This window comes from Oncorhynchus clarkii, chromosome 26 (genome assembly GCF_045791955.1).
Source record: "Oncorhynchus clarkii lewisi isolate Uvic-CL-2024 chromosome 26, UVic_Ocla_1.0, whole genome shotgun sequence".
Taxonomy (NCBI): Eukaryota; Metazoa; Chordata; class Actinopteri; order Salmoniformes; family Salmonidae; genus Oncorhynchus; species Oncorhynchus clarkii.
In genome coordinates, this window is record NC_092172.1 from 13,035,022 (window position 1) to 13,054,507 (window position 19,486).

Below are 19,486 nucleotides of genomic sequence, written 5' to 3' on the forward strand. Positions count from 1 at the left end.
GGTCTATACACACACATTTGATAGTTTGTTAATTAACTCTCCTGCCATTTCAGTCTGACACCAACAATTATAACATTTGAAGCTAATAAGCAATGCCATTACATTTGAGGAGATATGGCTTGGTGGACAGTTTTACTTCCAACATATGTAATACTCAAACTCCTGTGAGAAGCAATGGTTTGGGTGTGACATTTTTGTTTTCTTGATTGACAATTTAGATTTTACTGACATCTTTACATAAAACATTTTCAAAGCAGTTCTCATATTACTTACTATTCCTTTACAATACTCAAAACAATAAAAGGACAATTTCATATTGAAGTTTGGTAAACAGAACCCAAGACGGTGCTGGCAACTCAAGGACAGTTCAAACAAAGCTTTATTTAAACACCCCTGAGCATCACAGGGATTTTGGAGCAAATCACAATTTTACAACTCAAGGTAGGATTCTGCCCATAATACAATGAACTGCATATCCACTGCAGAAATGAACAACCTTTATTGGTACACCATTTATGCCATGCTAAGGCTGACCCAGACCAAGTTAAATCAAACAGAAGCATCCTTGTAAGTGCCACTTTGACTATGGTTGAAATACTCTTAAAAAAAAAAAAAAAGGCCCATCAAATGTTCCCTCTAAGGAACTGAAAGAAGACCCTTGGTCCTAAAAGGTCTACAAGTTCACTGTTCCTCATCAAGAACAGTCCTAATACTAAACAGATACACCTCGTCTAGTTACACCTCACTCTGTAGTGAATGGACATTGGTCAACAAACTGAACTGATATCCACCAGGAAAAGCAGGCGAGGTGGCACTTAAATTGTTTATGGTGATTTGTATACTGGAAACTTGCAGCCCCACAGAGAGACGCTCTGGTCCTCCTACATTATATTGCTGGATGGAGGAGTGTGTGTACAGATTCCTGCAGAGGAGTGTTGAGACTGACCGGGTCATACAGGCCTCAGGTTCAGATGTTCATCATTATCCTCATCATCGTCCTTCCTACGAGGAGGTGGGCGTGGCTCATCATCCTCCCCTGTGTCCTGCTTGTCCTTCTCCGCTTCGATCCAGCTCTGAGGGGCGATCATCTTCTTGGGCCCGTGGGGAGGGGGTCCCAGCAGAGCCTCGATGTCCTCATAGTTCACCACTTCCCGCTCCAGGAGAGCATTGGCCAACTGAAAATACACACAGAGAAAGACAGTTAACTTTGCATTCACAATTGGCTATGTTTGACAATGGAACACAATGCATGATGAGTGTTTAAAGATGGTAGCTATGTAGACACCACATCACACAAAAAAATATGACTAAAAATGTGGAATGAGGATCTCACCATTATCAGCTTGTCTCTGTTATCCAGAAGCAGCTTCTCGGTCTGTCTGTAGGCGCGTGCTATCAACAGCTTCGCTTCCTGCAAGAACCAAAATAAAAAAGGCATACTTCACAAGGTTCTCTCCAATGAACAGAACTACAGGTAAACTTACAACAGGGAAATCTACTACTAGTACCGTTTCGTCTCTAAAATGTATTTGGGCAGGTGCAGACTTACGTGGTCCATCTGCTGCTGGAGGCCCTGACTGAAGGGCCTGCGTCCGACAGCCCCCTGCTCCACCGTCTCGGGGAAGGACACCTGACCCACACTGGAGGACATGCCATACTGCTTCACCATGGAGTAGGCCACACGAGTCACCTTCCGCAGGTCATCCTGGGCACCTAGCGCACAGACCAACACGTCTCACACACTGAATGCTATAGGTGTATGTTGTGATGAATGGTCAGACGCCCTGCCCTACCTGTGGTGACCTTGTTGAAGGTGATGGCCTCCGAGGCTCTTCCTCCTAGAGCCATACACATCCTCTCAAACAGCTGTTCTTTGGAGAACAGGTACTGGTCTCTGGGCAGGATCTGGGCAAAGCCGAGGGCAGCGTTGGTCCTGGGGGCAATGGACACCTGGCAAACAAGACAACCAGTGAATATATCACCTTTATCCAATATATGGCTATGTTTTTGGTCCTGTTCATTTCTCCATAGTACTCAACTATATCGCATTGAGCAAAAACACTGACATTAGTGGATAGACAGCTATGGAAGTGGTGTGTCACCTTCATGAGTGCCTCTGTGTGCTCTAACAGCCATCCAACCAGGGCATGGCCAGACTCATGGAACGCTACAATCCTCTGCTCCTCTTTGGACAGGATCTTACTTTTCTTCACACTTCCTGGACACACAAATGGAGAAAGTCAATAAGGGACCCGAAATCAATCTCTACCACAACAACGTTGGCGGGCGAGTTCCATGGTGGCAGACATTCATAGACATGGTCATGACCTCGTACCGGCTAGGACTCTCTCCACAGCGTACTCAAAGTTGAAGGTGTCGATGGACTTGTAGCCTTCCCTGGCAGCGTGCAGGGCTGCTTCGTTACAGATATTAGCAATGTCTGCCCCTGAGAGAGTAATACACAATCCCGTTAGTAAATCCGTGTATTCTGAAAACTGTGAGCCTATGTTCAACGACAGTGTACAAGAAGGTGAATATAGTCGTTTTAGCGGGGTGCTATTTAAGCAAAAAGGCCCGCGGAGGTGTGGTATATGGCCAATATACCACGGCTAAGGGCTGTTGAGCACAATGCATCGCGGAGTGCCTGGACACAGCCCTTAGCCGTGGTATATTGGCAATATATCACAAACCCCAGAGGTGCCTTACTGCTATTATAAACTGGTTACCAACATAATTAGAGCAGTAAAAAAAACATGTGTTGTCATACCTGTGGTATACGGTCTGATATACCATGGCTGTCAGCAAATCAGCATTCAGGGCTAGAACCACCCAGTTTATAATAGTCTATTTGTGTGTGTATTATTTCACCAGGTAGGCCAGTTGAGAACAAGTTCTCATTTGCAACTGCAACCTGGCCAAGACAAAGCAAAGCAGTGCAGCAAAAAACAACGACACAGTTTCACGTGGGAGAGTGTGTGGGAGCCATGTGTGTACATACCACTGAACCCTGGGGTGAGCTCTGCCAGACGCAGGGAATAGCTGCTGGCTGGGTGGGTGAGCTTGAGTATCTTCAGGTGCTGCTCGTAGATCTCCTTCCTCTCCTGAAATGCACAAGGAGAAGGAAACAGCTCATGCACACTTAATACGTTGGAGATCTTCTGGACATATATACTTTCAGAGGACAGGGCACTGTACCTGCAGAGTGGGGAGGTCAATAAATATGTGCCTGTCCAGTCTCCCTGGTCTCATGAGAGCATTGTCCAAAATGTCCGCCCGGTTTGTGGAGGCCAGGACTATCACATGGTCAGTAGTGCCCATTCCTATTGGAGAATGATAAAATCAAATCAAATCAAATTTTATTTGTCACATACACATGGTTAGCAGATGTTAATGCGAGTGTAGCGAAATGCTTGTGCTTCTAGTTCCGACAATGCAGTAATAACAAGTAATCTAACTAACAATTCCAAACTACTGTCTTGTACACAGTGTAAGGGGATAAAGAATATGTACATAAGGATATATGAATGAGTGATGGTACAGAGCAGCATAGGCAAGATACAGTAGATGGTATCGGGTACAGTATGTACAAATGAGATGAGTATGTAAACAAAGTGGCATAGTGTAGTATAAAGTGGCTAGTGATACATGTATTACATAAGGATACCGTCGATGATATAGAGTACAGTATATACGTATGCGTATGAGATGAATAATGTAGGGTAAGTAACATTTATATAAGGTAGCATTGTTTAAAGTGGCTAGTGATATATTTACATCATTTCCCATCAATTCCCATTATTAAAGTGGCTGGAGTTGAGTCAGTGTCAGTGTGTTGGCAGCAGCCACTCAGTGTTAGTGGTGGCTGTTTAACAGTCTGATGGCCTTGAGATAGAAGCTGTTTTTCAGTCTCTCGGTCCCAGCTTTGATGCACCTGTACTGACCTCGCCTTCTGGATGATAGCGGGGTGAACAGGCAGTGGCTCGGGTGGTTGATGTCCTTGATGATCTTTATGGCCTTCCTGTGACATCGGGTGGTGTAGGTGTCCTGGAGGGCAGGTAGTTTGCCCCCGGTGATGCGTTGTGCAGACCTCACTACCCTCTGGAGAGCCTTACGGTTGAGGGCGGTGCAGTTGCCATACCAGGCGGTGATACAGCCCGCCAGGATGCTCTCGATTGTGCATCTGTAGAAGTTTGTGAGTGCTTTTGGTGACAAGCCGAATTTCTTCAGCCTCCTGAGGTTGAAGAGGCGCTGCTGCGCCTTCTTCACGATGCTGTCTGTGTGAGTGGACCAATTCAGTTTGTCTGTGATGTGTATGCCGAGGAACTTAAAACTTGCTACCCTCTCCACTACTGTTCCATCGATGTGGATAGGGGGGTGTTCCCTCTGCTGTTTCCTGAAGTCCACAATCATCTCCTTAGTTTTGTTGACGTTGAGTGTGAGGTTGTTTTCCTGACACCACACTCCGAGGGCCCTCACCTCCTCCCTGTAGGCCGTCTCATCGTTGTTGGTAATCAAGCCTACCACTGTTGTGTCGTCCGCAAACTTGATGATTGAGTTGGAGGCGTGCGTGGCCACGCAGTCGTGGGTGAACAGGGAGTACAGGAGAGGGCTCAGAACGCAACCTTGTGGGGCCCCAGTGTTGAGGATCAGCGGGGAGGAGATGTTGTTGCCTACCCTCACCACCTGGGGGCGGCCCGTCAGGAAGTCCAGTACCCAGTTGCACAGGGCGGGGTCGAGACCCAGGGTCTCGAGCTTGATGACGAGCTTGGAGGGTACTGTGGTGTTGAATGCCGAGCTGTAGTCGATGAACAGCATTCTCACATAGGTATTCCTCTTGTCCAGATGGGTTAGGGCAGTGTGCAGTGTGGTTGAGATTGCATCGTCTGTGGACCTATTTGGGCGGTACGCAAATTGGAGTGGGTCTAGGGTGTCAGGTAGGGTGGAGGTGATATGGTCCTTGACTAGTCTCTCAAAGCACTTCATGATGACGGATGTGAGTGCTACGGGGCGGTAGTCATTTAGCTCAGTTACCTTAGCTTTCTTGGGAACAGGAACAATGGTGGCCCTCTTGAAGCATGTGGGAACAGCAGACTGGTATAGGGATTGATTGAATATGTCCGTAAACACACCGGCCAGCTGGTCTGCGCATGCTCTGAGGGCGCGGCTGGGGATGCCATCTGGGCCTGCAGCCTTGCGAGGGTTAACACGTTTAAATGTCTTACTCACCTCGGCTGCAGTGAAGGAGAGACCGCATGTTTTCGTTGCAGGCCGTGTCAGTGGCACTGTATTGTCCTCAAAGCGGGCAAAAAAGTTATTTAGTCTGCCTGGGAGCAAGACATCCTGGTCCGTGACTGGGCTGGGTTTCTTCCTGTAGTCCGTGATTGACTGTAGACCCTGCCACATGCCTCTTGTGTCTGAGCCGTTGAATTGAGATTCTACTTTGTCTCTGTACTGGCGCTTAGCTTGTTTGATAGCCTTGCGGAGGGAATAGCTGCACTGTTTGTATTCGGTCATGTTACCAGACACCTTGCCCTGATTAAAAGCAGTGGTTCGCGCTTTCAGTTTCACACGAATGCTGCCATCAATCCACGGTTTCTGGTTAGGGAATGTTTTAATCGTTGCTATGGGAACGACATCTTCAACGCACGTTCTAATGAACTCGCACACCGAATCAGCGTATTCGTCAATGTTGTTATCTGACGCAATACGAAACATCTCCCAGTCCACGTGATGGAAGCAGTCTTGGAGTGTGGAGTCAGCTTGGTCGGACCAGCGTTGGACAGACCTCAGCGTGGGAGCCTCTTGTTTTAGTTTCTGTCTGTAGGCAGGGATCAACAAAATGGAGTCGTGGTCAGCTTTTCCGAAAGGGGGGCGGGGCAGGGCCTTATATGCGTCGCGGAAGTTAGAGTAACAATGGTCCAAGGTCTTTCCTCCCCTGGTTGCGCAATCGATATGCTGATAAAATTTGGGGAGTCTTGTTTTCAGATTAGCCTTGTTAAAATCCCCAGCTACAATGAATGCAGCCTCCGGATAAATTGTTTCCAGTTTGCAGAGAGTTAAATAAAGTTCGTTCAGAGCCATCGATGTGTCTGCTTGGGGGGGGATATATACGGCTGTGATTATGATCGAAGAGAATTCTCTTGGTAGATAATGCGGTCTACATTTGATTGTGAGGAATTCTAAATCAGGTGAACAGAAGGATTTGAGTTCCTGTATGTTTCTTTCATCGCACCATGTCACGTTAGTCATAAGGCATACGCCCCCGCCCCTCTTTTTACCAGAAAGATGTTTTTTCCTGTCTGCGCGATGCGTGGAGAAACCTGTTGGCTGCACCGCTTCGGATTGCGTCTCTCCAGTAAGCCACGTTTCCGTGAAGCAAAGAACGTTACAGTCTCTGATGTCCCTCTGGAATGCTACCCTTGCTCGGATTTCATCAACCTTGTTGTCAAGAGACTGGACATTGGCAAGAAGAATGCTAGGGAGTGGTGCGCGCTGTGCCCGTCTCCGGAGTCTGACCAGTAGACCGCCTCGTTTCCCTCTCAGTATATAAGTGCAAGCAATGTTGATGAATAGCCAAAAAATACATGAGATATGTATGTATATTACACTCCCCCCCCAAAAAAAAACACTTAAACCTTCACATGTCAGTTATGATACAGAGATTGATAACTGTGACGAAGTAGCGGGAAAGTATGTGTAACCCTAATCTCGGTTAACTCAAAACAACCCCCCCCCCCCTCACCGTCCATCTCCACCAGCAGCTGATTGAGGGTCTGCTCTTCCTCTGTGTTCGAGAAGCCAGACATGTTATTGGAGCGCTTCTTTCCCACAGCATCAATCTCATCTATGTAGACGATGCAGGGGGCTCGGGCACGCGCCTCTTTGAACAGACTCCTCACCCTGGCAGCACCAAGACCTGCACTTACAGACAAAATATACTTTATTGCTTTGACTTGTTGTCCACCTTCCAGTCTTCTTTGGACTACTTAACTGATTACTGACTTGACTTCTGATTGGAAGTAGTACAAATCTTACCCCCAATCACTTCCACAAACTCAGAGCCTGCCATCGCCAGGAAGGGCACCTGTGCCTCTGTGGCCACAGCCTTGGCCAGCAGAGTCTTTCCACAGCCTGGGGGCCCCAGCAGCAGGGAGCCTTTAGGGACTTTGGCCCCCAGGTTGAGGTACCTGTCTGGGCACTGCCAAGAGAGATCAGGGGTCAGTAACACACTGATGTACCTGTTGACATTGCTAATAATCATCACACAATATCACCTCTTTACAATTTGCCCTCTTACCTTCAAATAGTCAACAAACTCCTTCACCTCCATCTTTGCCTCGTGCATGCCGGCCACATCTTTGAAACTCACACCCTTCCCAGACTTGCCATCCACGATAGTGAACTTGGCCATTTTCAGCTGGTTCTGCCGAGCACATCACATATGAGCATGAGAAACGCAACAAAATGGCTAAGACCACTAGCAAAGGAACAGTTCAACAGCTCCTACTTACAAATGCACTGAAGCCGCCCTCTTTTCCACCCATGCCAGCCAGGCGGAAAATATACCACAGGATTGCCACCCCAATGGCAGCCATTCCAAGGGCATAAAGTGCACTGTGACAGAAACAGAGACAAAAGCAGTATTGTACCAATGCCATGGAAACACACATTACATGTGATTGAGGTATAAATATATTACATGTTACCTAACCATGGCATGCATGTGATATTCAGTTTTGCATGATCACATCACAGATGCAAGTGTTGGTTGAGAGTCAGGGAACTCACTTTCCAAAGAAGCCAGTGCGCTTGTAGGAGACTGGTATCCTGTCCTTGGCGTCAATGTTCAGCTCCTCTTCTGCAGCTCTGAGCTTCTCCTCAAATTTGTCAATGTTGGCCACCTGCATACGGTACATCAGAGCCAGCCTCTACACACAGACGGAGGGAGGAAGCGTGTGAAGGGGGGCATATTTCACTGAACATCATCTAGATACCTGTGCTTATAAATAGGTGACATGGTCATCACAACATTAAAGTGGCGATGGAATGTATCAACACACTAAAAACTGAGGGGTATACTATACTACAAAGTAGGATCAATGAGTTTGCCAGCTAACATTGATAAGCAACCAGAAATAACTATTGATTTTCTGGTTCATTAAAAAGCTAAATTTAGATATGCGTTTTCATTTGTTTAATCAATTAGACCATGCCCACTTCAAGCTCATCTTTCAAAAAAAAAAAATAATCTGAATACGTAGGCAAGTTAACTGGCTAACCCCTTGATTCTGCTTTGTAGTATACTGTACATCAGTGTCCAGATTCTAGAATGAGGAAATGGAACGTACAGGCCTTCCGAAGATGACTGCTCCTGGGTGGAGGTAGATTTCCACGATGTCGCTCTCAGGGACCACCTGCACACGAGACACCTCACCCTTGGCCAGCATCTCATTGACAAAGTCATTCCAGGAGATGTTTCCCCCGCTGGTATTGATGGAGTTGAGGAGGCTCATGATGAGGGCGATGATGAAGAGAGTGCGCAAACGTTCCTTATACATCTGATCCTCTTGCTCCCGCCGCTTCTTCTCCTCTGAAAGACAATGGGGAATTAAGATGGGCAGCTAACATCTGCTGTGTTTCTTACTGACCTTGAGGTTTCTTACTGACCTTCATCTTCCTCTGGATTTTTCCCCTTAGGTCCATCACTCTTCTTTTTATCTTGTTGGTTAGACTGAGATGTACTGAAATTATTTGTTGAATCTGGAATGATAGATTACGAGCCAGTGCCATCAGACTGGGAATTATTAGACCATCTTCGAAATTAGTGGGTGGGGTGGGGTGGCTGCTTACCTAAAACATTCCACAGGCCAACAGGGTTTTTGAACAAGTTGTTCTTGATCAGAAGTTTACGCATTGCTGTCAATCTGGGACTCATGGGTCTGTGTAGCAGTTGCTGGAGAAAGAAGTGGTAACATAATATTAAACTAGGACCTTTTCCTGTTGCTCACAGTTACAGTAGCTACATGAGTGGCATGACCATTGTGATATGAATGACAGTCAGCTATTGTCATGGTGGAAACAAAGACAGGCAACTAACCTGAATGAGTCCAGGGTTGAGGCCATTATGTGGTTGAGTCACAAATGGACGAATTGAGCCTGATAATCTTTTACAGTTCATACATGTCGATTGCTGCAGATTGGCGCCATCGTTGTTTTGACGGTTGTTGACAAATTGACAATTGGTGCGTCGCGACACGGTCCATATTATGGTCTTGTAATTTCTACAAGAACTGGCACGTCGCAGAGCTGCCATTACATTGAAAGCTAGGCTACCTAACGTTCGCACAGGTTATATACAACCACAGTACAGCTGGCTAGCTAATAAAACTGACATGGTCGCCATTAACAGTGCATTCACGACCTGGCTAGCAAACGTCAGTAATGACAATGGGCTTTCGATCTTGAGATTGCAGTAGTGGTCAGCGCGGCATTTTATTATCAAAAAACATGTAATTAAATAGTTAGCTAACTGTTGTTATTCAACATGGCAAGTATAATAAAGATGGTTTGCTACATTAAAGACATATCACTCCTCACACTGATCCGTCCTCAGTATATGTACAACTGTCTCTGTATCTTATACGACAAGATTTCGTTCACAAATCCTTTGATATGCTCTGAAATGTAGATTTACCCATCATTCTGTTTTGGTAACGAATTTGTATCTTTACAGCAAGGTCCGTGAATTAAATGGGTCAAATTCCTTGTTCAGCTGACCACGAGAATAAATAAGCACATACATATCCTGACGCAATTAAAAAGTATTTGCTGAACCCCGCACTTTAACCCCAAGCGCAACAGTTCGTCAGACCAAAAAGCATTTACATATCTGGTTTTATTATATATTCACGCCGAGATAGGCATAACTTTCAATTTGCGGAAAATATATAATTTATTGTCATTAAATATATATATATAGAAAAGTTATTAGTGAACCCTTGTCTGATTACGTCACGACGTTGCTTCATGAGCATTCTACCTGCGCAGGATTTTCCATTCCGGCAAACACGTTCATTGAAATAAAAATGGCACATAGAATAGATGCCAACTGTCCGGAAATACAAAAATAAACTTATTATTGAGATTGTGCGCTGATAAATCATTGTATTTTACTTATCTGCCTCTCGTGTGTTAAATAAAGTCTAAGGACTTCTCTGCTGTAGTTACAAAAGTAGCCACCAGAGGATTCATTGTGTTTATATTGTACTTTTAGCAGTAAAATCATGGTGAAACAGCTTGGAAAGTTTTGTTGTTCATAAAGGTTTGTGCATGACATTGTGATTGTAAAAGCTGCCCTGCCTAAGAAATACCAGATAAAATCTGATAGCCTGGTAGACTAAGGTAATACCAAAAATTATATACTCGGTGGTAGCCTAATACAAGGCTGAAGTGGAGCGGTTTGAGAGCTTCCTCTGTGTCTACAGCACTAAGGATCTTTCATGGTCTGAACACACCAACACAGTCATGAAGAGGTCATACAACAAAACCTGAAAAGACTCTGCATGGGCCCTCAGATCCTCAAAAAGTTCAACAGCTGCACCATTGAGAGCATCTTGACTGGCTGCATCACTGCATGGTATGGCAACTGCTTGGCATCCGGCCTCAAGGTGTTACAGAGGGTAGTGCGTGAGGCCCAGTACATCACTGGAGTCGAGCTCCCTGTCACCCAGGACCTCTATACTATACAGTGTCAGAGGAAGGCCCTAAAAATGTTCAATGACTCCAGCCACCCAAGTCATAGACTGTTCTCTCTGCTACCACACGGCAAGCGGTAACAATTAGTTAAATTGGTAACCAAATAGCGGTACCAATTAGTTTAATAGTTAACCAATTAACTACCCAGACGATCTACATTTACCCTTTTTGCACAAAAGTTTTTTGACTCATCACATACACTGCTGCTATTGTTTATTATCTGTCACTTTATTTCTACTTAAACGTACATAATAATACAATTAATAATAATAGATGTGCAGGGGTACGAGTTATTTGAGATAGATATGTGTTTTACATTACTATTTACTATTCTTTTTCTATTTTCTTTCTCTTTGCATTGTTGGGAAGGGCCCTTCCTTTCACTTTTACATACACGTAAGTAAGCCTTTCACTTTTAGTCCACACCTGTTGTTTACAAAGCATGTCACAAAAACAAAACAAAATAACTCCTAAAAGCATGCAGTACAACGTGTATGTCCATTTAATATTGTAGAGGACCTAAAAACAAATTATTCTCTGAAAGAGTCAAAATAAAGGCTCACCCCATCACCGTGACGAACATTAAAATAAGCCAATGAGAAAACAGAGTTAAGATATTTATTTTTTATTTTAACCAATGATAGCTCTTCTTACATCTCCGTGCATGTCATGTTGCCGCCCAGCAGAGGCCGCTATTCAATCGGTGCAATCGATATGTATTACCAAACAACCCAAACCTGTCTGACTTTCAAAATGTGCAGAGATCATCAACAACAACAATGTTATGACATTGAGACATTGAAATCATGTATTGCTGATTGCACTGAGAAAAAGTGTTTTGGAAGTGAAATAGGATATTCAGACCTGTCCTACCTGTGATCTGGTCATTTTTTTAAATGTATTTTACCTTTATTGACATGTGGGTCATACTAGGCTGCTAGTTATCTGTAAAGGTGCTATGGTTCAACTGATGGCTTAACTGACATCATGAGTACGATCAAGAGATGTCTTACTCCATCACGCTGGGCGAGATCAATCAAGTGCACCCAGCCTTCGTACTCCATTTCCTTTGCTTTTCTCCCAACTGTATAATGGAGATGGGTCCCCAAACATGGAAACTGAAGTACTCGGTCAACCATGTTCGCGCCTTCAGATTATTGTGTCAATGTATATTTGGTACATTGATTTGATCCATAATGGCGCCAGTTTCATCGGTGCACAAATAGTACCCGCCCACATTCAAGAGCCAATCACAATCAGTGTTTCATTTGGCATCTTTCTCTTTCCTTCAGCCCCATATCGAAGCCAAAGCCCGTCTGGAAACAGTTTGCAAGGGGTAGTTTAAAGAAGATTAAGCCGAAACAAAATATCGTTTTTAGCTACTTTAAGTTGACCTCTCAAGGCTCCAGTTTTGATTCTTGGGCATACAAATCTTCATTTCAGACCATGATCACAAAATAAAAATTGTACAAGGACGTTTTCGAGAAGATTTTAAGCTGTATGTGTCGATTGTTGGTGTTCAGGAATTAGCAAGCTAGTTAGCACTAGCCTAGAAATATTAGCTTGCTAACTAGCCTAGCTTGCTAACGTTAGCTTCAAGTAGTCTGATTTTCAACTGAGATGTTTGCAGTATTTCTTGGATGTCTACGGACGGCAGATTGCTGAACCAGAGGGCCTCAAATGGGAAAAACAAGCATCGGACAGGAATATCGGGGATAAGCTTCTCGACGTAACTCAGATTCCGTTGAAGGTAAGACGCAATAACATTAGTTGGCTAGCTAGCTGTGTTTGTTAGTGAACTAGATATACTAGCTAGTAAACCGTTAGCCGTAGCTGTCTAGCTAACTAGATAACATGGCTTCATGCTCGAGTCGAAGAAATGTGTTATGAAGCTAGCTGACCCCCCACCCCTCCCCCAGTCCAGCATTCTAACTGCGTAACAGTACGCGTTTAACTAGCAAGATGACAAGTAAGGGCTTAATCTAGGCGAAACCCGTGGCATACTAGCCTGCGAGTAGTTTGTTGACCTACAGATCCTCTTGATGTTATAGCTAGATATTTCGTTGCATAGGTAGTTGGGATATACTCTCAAATGTATTTGAAAATCTTCAGGGCCATCCATGTAATAGCCTACACTTCTCTTCAGGCGATTTATATATTTTGTTGTTTATAAAAAGGAATAACACCATGTGTTCAAGGGACGTTGTATCACTGCCAGTGACGTTATTTCAAACAACTCATCTGCTGATTTCTTTTTGGAAAAATACACCGAGATGGGATGAAATAATTAGTTATGTTGATGTGTAATGCAGTGGTGAGATCAGCTAGGACTTAATATTAATAATACATTAACGTTAGTGTTCTCCAAAGTTGCTGGACTTCTCCTCGATTTGTTGTTTTCCTAGTCGACTCATGGTCCATGGTTCCAGGATTTATAATTTGATTAGAATGTATTACTGTAATGTATTAACACAGTTACTGGGAAATGTGTCATTTACTCTTTCCTAAGAAGATATCATTATGCTTGTCATCAAAGTAATGCAGGTGTGCAGTGTTTTCGAATTAATTCCTATAGTAAACCCAATACCATTGCTTGACAGGCTCTACCATTTGAGTGGCTGTGGAATGGTATGCAAATTAAGTCAACAAGAAGTCACAACAGTAAGGCTTTGACTTCTGGTTGTGGGAGAGCATGAAAAGAAGGGCAAGATTCCCAACAGATGACTACTGTACTTGGAGTAGACTGTGGTTGATAACGTTTTGGTGCAGTATCAGTTCTGTTGAAAACACTGCAGTGGAGCTGCTGGCTGTATTTTCTTACAGAGATACTCTGAGCTCTTCAGCTTGTTGGGCGTTCACGTTGAAATTCATTGCAGACGCAGCAATGCATGTAATCCCCCACCACCTTAGTCAAGATGCTGGAATCACCAATTTCATGTCTCTTAGTTTCTGTAGTTATTTTGCAACTTCTTCTCTCTTCATTTTTGATGTAAATACAACTTGGCTCTGTTGGATGTATTAAATCAATAAGTAGCCCTAGTACCCTGGTACAACACACATTACTCGATGCATACGCTTGGTGCACTCCCAATGTTTGTTTCAACTTTAGGGTGAGGTTTTGGAGAACTTTATAGCCTAGATGGAGATTTTCACCAGTGTCCTGTTGTAGTGTGTAAGCCTGAGACAGGAAATTGTGTCCTGCCTGGGTCAGTGAGGTCAGGAGCTGTGTTGGGAGCTGGGATTTCCTGTTCAAGGCAGCCAATCTGTGCCATCCGGTGTGCCTTGTCTTCAGCTGCCTAAGTGAGCCTCTTTTACTCAGGTCCAGAGACTGTGGTTCCTGTTGTGTCCTGGCCCAAGTGTCCTGGCCCGAGTTTTAGCCTATTTGTGGTCATGGCAGTGCCACTATTTGACATGGTCCCACTGTGCCCTCTCCTGCCTACACAGTGTGTGATGTGACACCTTCAGCACTGTCAGGCAGGCTAATAACAGGGCAGAAATATAAATCCCAGTGGGGAACGTTGAGTGTCCCTTCACAATACCTCTCTGGCAGTCTGGATTGGTCGGCCTTGCTCAGTTTGACATGTTATGTCTTGTGTAGAGGAGAGTGGCAGGGCTTCCGCAAGTCTGTACATCCTCCATCTTGCAGCCCTCTACTGTGTTTACGCTGCTCTGTGCGACTATCTAAACCTGCAGTGCAGGAAAGACACAGCATAACATCAGTACTGTGACTGTCTGTCGTTCGTCCCACCACATCCTCTCTCTACGCTTTTGCCCTGAGGTCAGTGTGCAGTAGCTGCATTGCCCCCACACTTGTTATGTCACGCAAGGCTTACACTGCTCACCTAAAGATTAACAATGTTTATACCCAGGCAACCGTTTCCATTGGATTGAGTCATAGCTCTGACAAGGTGTTGGATCTTGAATCATAATGTTTTTTTTATTTTTGTTTACTCTGGTTCCAGGCCACATGTTTGAATGTGGGAAGGAACGTTTTGTGTTATGAGCTGATGAGAATCCCAGTCGTTTAGTTGGCCCCACCAGTACTGTGGACAGCATTAGGGTATAGCCAGTGTTCCACATTGGCTAGCAATGTTCCAGAAGCTTCTGTCTCCATAGAATGTGGCTAGCATTCGCTTTTGCATTTTGTTGATGCAACATTCTGGGTCCACCGTAATCACAGTGCCTGACATAAGCAGCAGTATGGTGCGTGTTGTTGAGGTAACCTACTTTTTCTAGTTGAACTGGGGAAAGAAAAATCCATTGTGTGTAGGCACAGGGAGAATACAGCTTAAAGTCCTCACACGGTCTGGTTCCTTCCTACCAAACCCTCCCCCTGTGCTGAGTGTTGGTCTTTCAGTAAACAAGGATGTCTACTCCTGCTTCTCTTGTGTTCACTTTTTTTCTTTGCAGTGTAAATCTTTTCCATGCTTCGCCCAACTAGCGCAATCTCTCTGGACTGTCAAATGCCATTTAACCCCCTTTTGAAATTGCTTCCCCTCCACACACACGCGCACACACGTGCGCAAAAGATAACAACATGGCTGTGTCCCATTCTCCCTGCTCTGCTCCACGGACAGGGAAGCCTCATTTGGAGTTTGGATAGTCCTGTGTCTGATGCATCCTCTCCTGGTCACAGGTTTTACTCACATCTTCCACTGCAGCACTTTTGATAATATTTCTTCCCTGACTCTTATAGATCAAAGGGAACAGGTCTCGCATCCTCTTGTTTGCTACATTTTTAGAACAACTGAACAGTTTTGTTTTTGATCTTTTGATAAGGGCACACTTGAAGTGGAACATGTTGTTATTGAGAGTAGAGGTCGACCGATTCATCGGAATGGCCGATTTAATTAGGGCCGTTTTCACAACAATCGGAAATCGATATTTTTGGGAGCAGATTTCCGATTTTAATTTAAAAATATATATATTTTTATACCTTTATTTATTTAACTCGGCAAGTCGGTTAAGAACACATTCTTATTTTCAATGACGGTCTAGGAACGGTGGGTTAACTGCCTTGTTCAGGGGCAGAACAACATATTTTCACCTTGTCAGCTCAGGGGATCCAATCTTGCAATCGTACAGTTAACTAGTCCAACGCTCTAACCATTGCACTCCACGAGGAGCCTGCCTGTTACACGAATGCAGTAGAAGCCAAGGTAAATTGCTAGCTAGCATTAAACTTATCTTATAAAAACAATCAAGCATAATCACAAGTTATAACTACTAATCAAGTTTAGCAGGCAATATTAACCAGGTGAAATTGTGTAATTTCTCTTGCACGCAGAGTTAGGGTATATGCAACAGTTTGGGCTGCCTGGCTCATTGCGAACTAATTTGCCAGAATTTTACGTAATTATGACATAACATTGAAGGTTGTGCAATGTAACAGGAATATTTAGACTTAGGGATGAAACCCGTTAGATAAAATACAGAACGGTTCCGTATTTCACTGAAAGAATAAACGTTTTGTTTTCGAAATTATAGTTTCCGGATTTGACCATATTAATGACCAAAGGCTCGTATTTCTGTCTGTTATTATGTTATAATTAAGTCTGATTTGATAGAGCAGTCTGACTGAGCAGCAACAGGCCTGTAATCATTCATTCAAACAGCACTTTCGTGCGTTTTGCCAGCAGCTCTTCGCAAGCACAGCGCTGTTTATGACTTCAAGCCTATCAGCCTAATGGCTGGTGTAACCAATGTGAAATGGCTAGCTAGTTAGCTGGGTGTGCGCTAATACCGTTTCAAACATCACTCGCTTTTAGATTTGGAGTAGTTATTCCCCTTGCGCTGCAATGCTTTTGTGGATTGATGGGTAACACTGCTTCGGGTGTGGCTGTTGTCGATGTGTTCCTGGTTCGAGCCCAGGTAGGAGTGAGGAGAGGGACGGAAGCTATACTGTTACACTGGCAATACTAAAGTGCCTATAAAAACATCCAATAGTCAAAGGTATATGAAATACAAATGGTATAGAGAGAAATAGTCCTATAAATACTATATTAACTACAACCTAAAACCTCTTACCTTGGAATATTGAAGTCTTATGTTAAAAGGAACCACCAACTTTCATATGTTCTCATGTTCTGAGCAAGGAACTCAAACGTTAGCTTTTTTTTTACATGGCACATATTTTTACATGGCACACATTTTTACATGGCACATGTTGCACATTGGCACATTTTACTTTCTTCTCCAACACTTTTGTTTTTGCATTATTTAAACCAAATTGAACATGTTTCATTATTTATTTGAGGCTAAATTGATTTTATTGATGTATTATATTGAGTTAAAATAAGTGTTCATTCAGTATTGTTGTAATTGTTACAAATGTTTTTTTTTAAATCGGCCGATTTAATCGGTATCGGCTTTTTTGGTCCTCCAATAATCGGCATCGGCGTTGACAAATCATAATCGGTCAACCTCCAATTGAGAGGCACGCAGTGTTATTGTTTCCCAAACATTGTCATGAAGCAAACACTTCAATGATGGGCTTTTGCTTTCTTGTTTACAGATGGATACTGTTGTACTTTTGTGTATTTCCTCCCAAAAGGTCCAGAACTTTATGTTCAATAAGTTGTTTGCGTGTGAGAGAGCTGTTACTGTGTCGAGTGTGGGGGAGGCTTCAGCTTTGCTAACGTGGGCAGATGTGAGCTGGGAAAGATCACAGGGGGGGGGGGGGGGGGGTAAAGCTGAAGACAACAGTTGGTGTTTTGATCGGATGTGCTGAGCACTGCGTGATGTTTTATCCATACGTGGCACTGAGAATGTCCTTTGGTAGTTGGCCTGGCCGGCCAGTTCTTCAGACACTGCCTGTGAGCCCCTGAAAGAGGAGAGCACTGACGTGTCCTCTGCTGCTCTGTCCTGTCTGGGTGGAGAGAGACCAAGCTCGGCTCACATGGAAACGCTTGCCTTGCCTCAATCACTCCTCCTCACTCCTAAATGTTTCATACTCTCTTTTTTTCCCTCTCCCTCTCAGCTGCTCAAGTTCTAAGTGAGCAGGGTTTTATCCAGCGTTTGAAATGCCTCTCGATCACAAAAAAACATGCTTGGGAGGAGGACTGCCATTTTAGAAATGGGTTTAAGCTACTGGCTAGAGTTGTGCCAGAGAATTAGAGCAGTAGCCAGTTGAGTTTCCTGTGGGTTGTGGGCTCGTATCTCCCCTGTCCTTGTGGTGATGGGGTGAGTGGGGGAGTGTGGCCTGGCTGAATCTCAATCACTGGGGCCTTCAGCTCTGCTGTCCTTTTGATGGGGCAGCTGCAGCCATTCAATCGGTCCATTTACATTGAAATGCAGCGACAGGAAGGGGGAGGGTGACGTGGGGCAGTGCGTGACAGAAAAGCATACCTAACCAAAGACCAAAGAGGTCTATGACACTTTGTTTTCACCAGCCGTGGTGCCATATACATCACACAAAGGCCGTAAGCACCCTCCTTTGACCACCAAGGACATTTTCACCACTCAGCCATAACAAACAAAAAAATATACAACCAAGCTTTGATTTGTGGAGTTTGTTTGTTGGTCAATCTCTTTATAACAATTAGTAGCTTTGCACATTGCCAATGTATTTTAACCACACATTTGTTATGATTCTTTCATCACATTGTTTCCACCATATCTTCTGGCTTATTTCCACTAGCCTATATTCTGGTTGTTATTATGCATTGCATTCAGTCCTTCCCGTTGCCAGTTCTAATGGGTGTCACACTGATCTTGATGTTAAACCTAAGCCTGCACACAGGAACTTTCTGTTACTCGTTTAGGGTTTGATAGACAACTGTGTTTCAGACAAACAAGGCCAGTGTGTCATATGACTAGGTTGATATAGCTAGCTTTTCAGGATTGCTTTGAGTTCCTTTTGTGAAGTGTAACAGTGATTTTAGAGGCTCTGTCTGGTGGGGGGGGGGGGGGTGACTTGTGTTTGGTTGGTGTTTTTCTACATGTGCGGAGCTGTTTGTTTGGACAGGTTTATGTTTGTCCTACTTGCCCTGTGAGCACCTTCACCTGACTGTTGAGATGGCCTTGCATATTTCCTACTAAGGTTAAAGCATGCTTCAGTTTGTTTTGCACCCAAATACTGTTTCCTCTTGCAGCCAAGCCAACTGCCCTTCAAACCTGTTAGTGGTGTTTGAGTCTATAGATAGTCAACACCTGCTGACTGGGGTGCTGGTTGATACACCTGTTTTTCCTAAAGTTTCTCATACAGTGCCTTCGGAAAGTATTCAGACCCCTTGACCTTTTCCACGTTTTCTTACATTACAGCCTTATTTTAAAATGTATTTAAAAAAACGTTTCCTCATCAAACTATACCAACAATACCCCATGACAAAGCAAAAACAGGTTTGTAGACATTTCTGCATATATATTCAAATGAAAAGCATATCACACTTGCCTTGACGACAGCTTTCTGACCCTTTACTCAGTACTTTGTTGAAGCACCCTTGGCAGTGATTACAGCCTCGAGTCTTTTTAGGTGTGACACTACAAGCTTGGCACACCTGTATTTGGTGAGTTTCTCCCATTTCTTCTCTGCAGATCCTCTCAAGCTCTGTCATGTCAGATGGGGAGCGTCGCTGCAAAGCTATTAAAAGGTCACTCCAGAGATGTCCAGGCTTTGGCACGGACATTCAGTGACGTGCCCCGAAGCCACTCCTGCATTGTCTTGTGCGTGCTTAGGGTCGTGGTCCTGGAAGTTGAACATTCGCCCCAGTCTGATGTCCTGAGCGCTCTG

The 19,486-nt window shown here is 44.2% G+C and overlaps 2 protein-coding genes across 6 annotated transcripts in view; one reads left to right on the top strand and one right to left on the bottom strand.

Annotated features, from left to right (window-relative positions):
- Positions 1-361: 361 nt before the first annotated feature.
- On the bottom strand, positions 362-9,816 carry LOC139385098 (mitochondrial inner membrane m-AAA protease component paraplegin-like). Its single transcript, XM_071130154.1, has 17 exons — positions 9,098-9,816; positions 8,851-8,953; positions 8,668-8,760; positions 8,349-8,590; positions 7,789-7,928; positions 7,512-7,614; positions 7,298-7,423; positions 7,036-7,198; positions 6,743-6,916; positions 3,196-3,320; positions 2,999-3,101; positions 2,336-2,446; positions 2,103-2,218; positions 1,794-1,950; positions 1,550-1,713; positions 1,334-1,411; positions 362-1,175 (listed from the first exon to the last, which is right to left on the bottom strand). Exons 1-17 carry the CDS (start codon positions 9,311-9,313, stop codon positions 951-953), a joined length of 2,439 nt encoding a protein of 812 aa, XP_070986255.1. The 5' UTR covers positions 9,314-9,816; the 3' UTR covers positions 362-950.
- A 2,225-nt stretch (positions 9,817-12,041) lies between these two features.
- The window catches only part of LOC139385095 (ankyrin repeat domain-containing protein 11-like), a 134,965-nt gene continuing 127,520 nt past the window's right edge, over positions 12,042-19,486 (top strand). For 2 of the 5 annotated variants that reach the window (XM_071130149.1, XM_071130145.1), the window contains exon 1: positions 12,042-12,505. The gene's annotated coding sequence lies outside the window, so the exon portion shown is untranslated. The remainder of the gene's footprint in view (positions 12,506-19,486) is intronic. The other 3 variants (XM_071130146.1, XM_071130147.1, XM_071130148.1) reach the window with 3 other exon arrangements.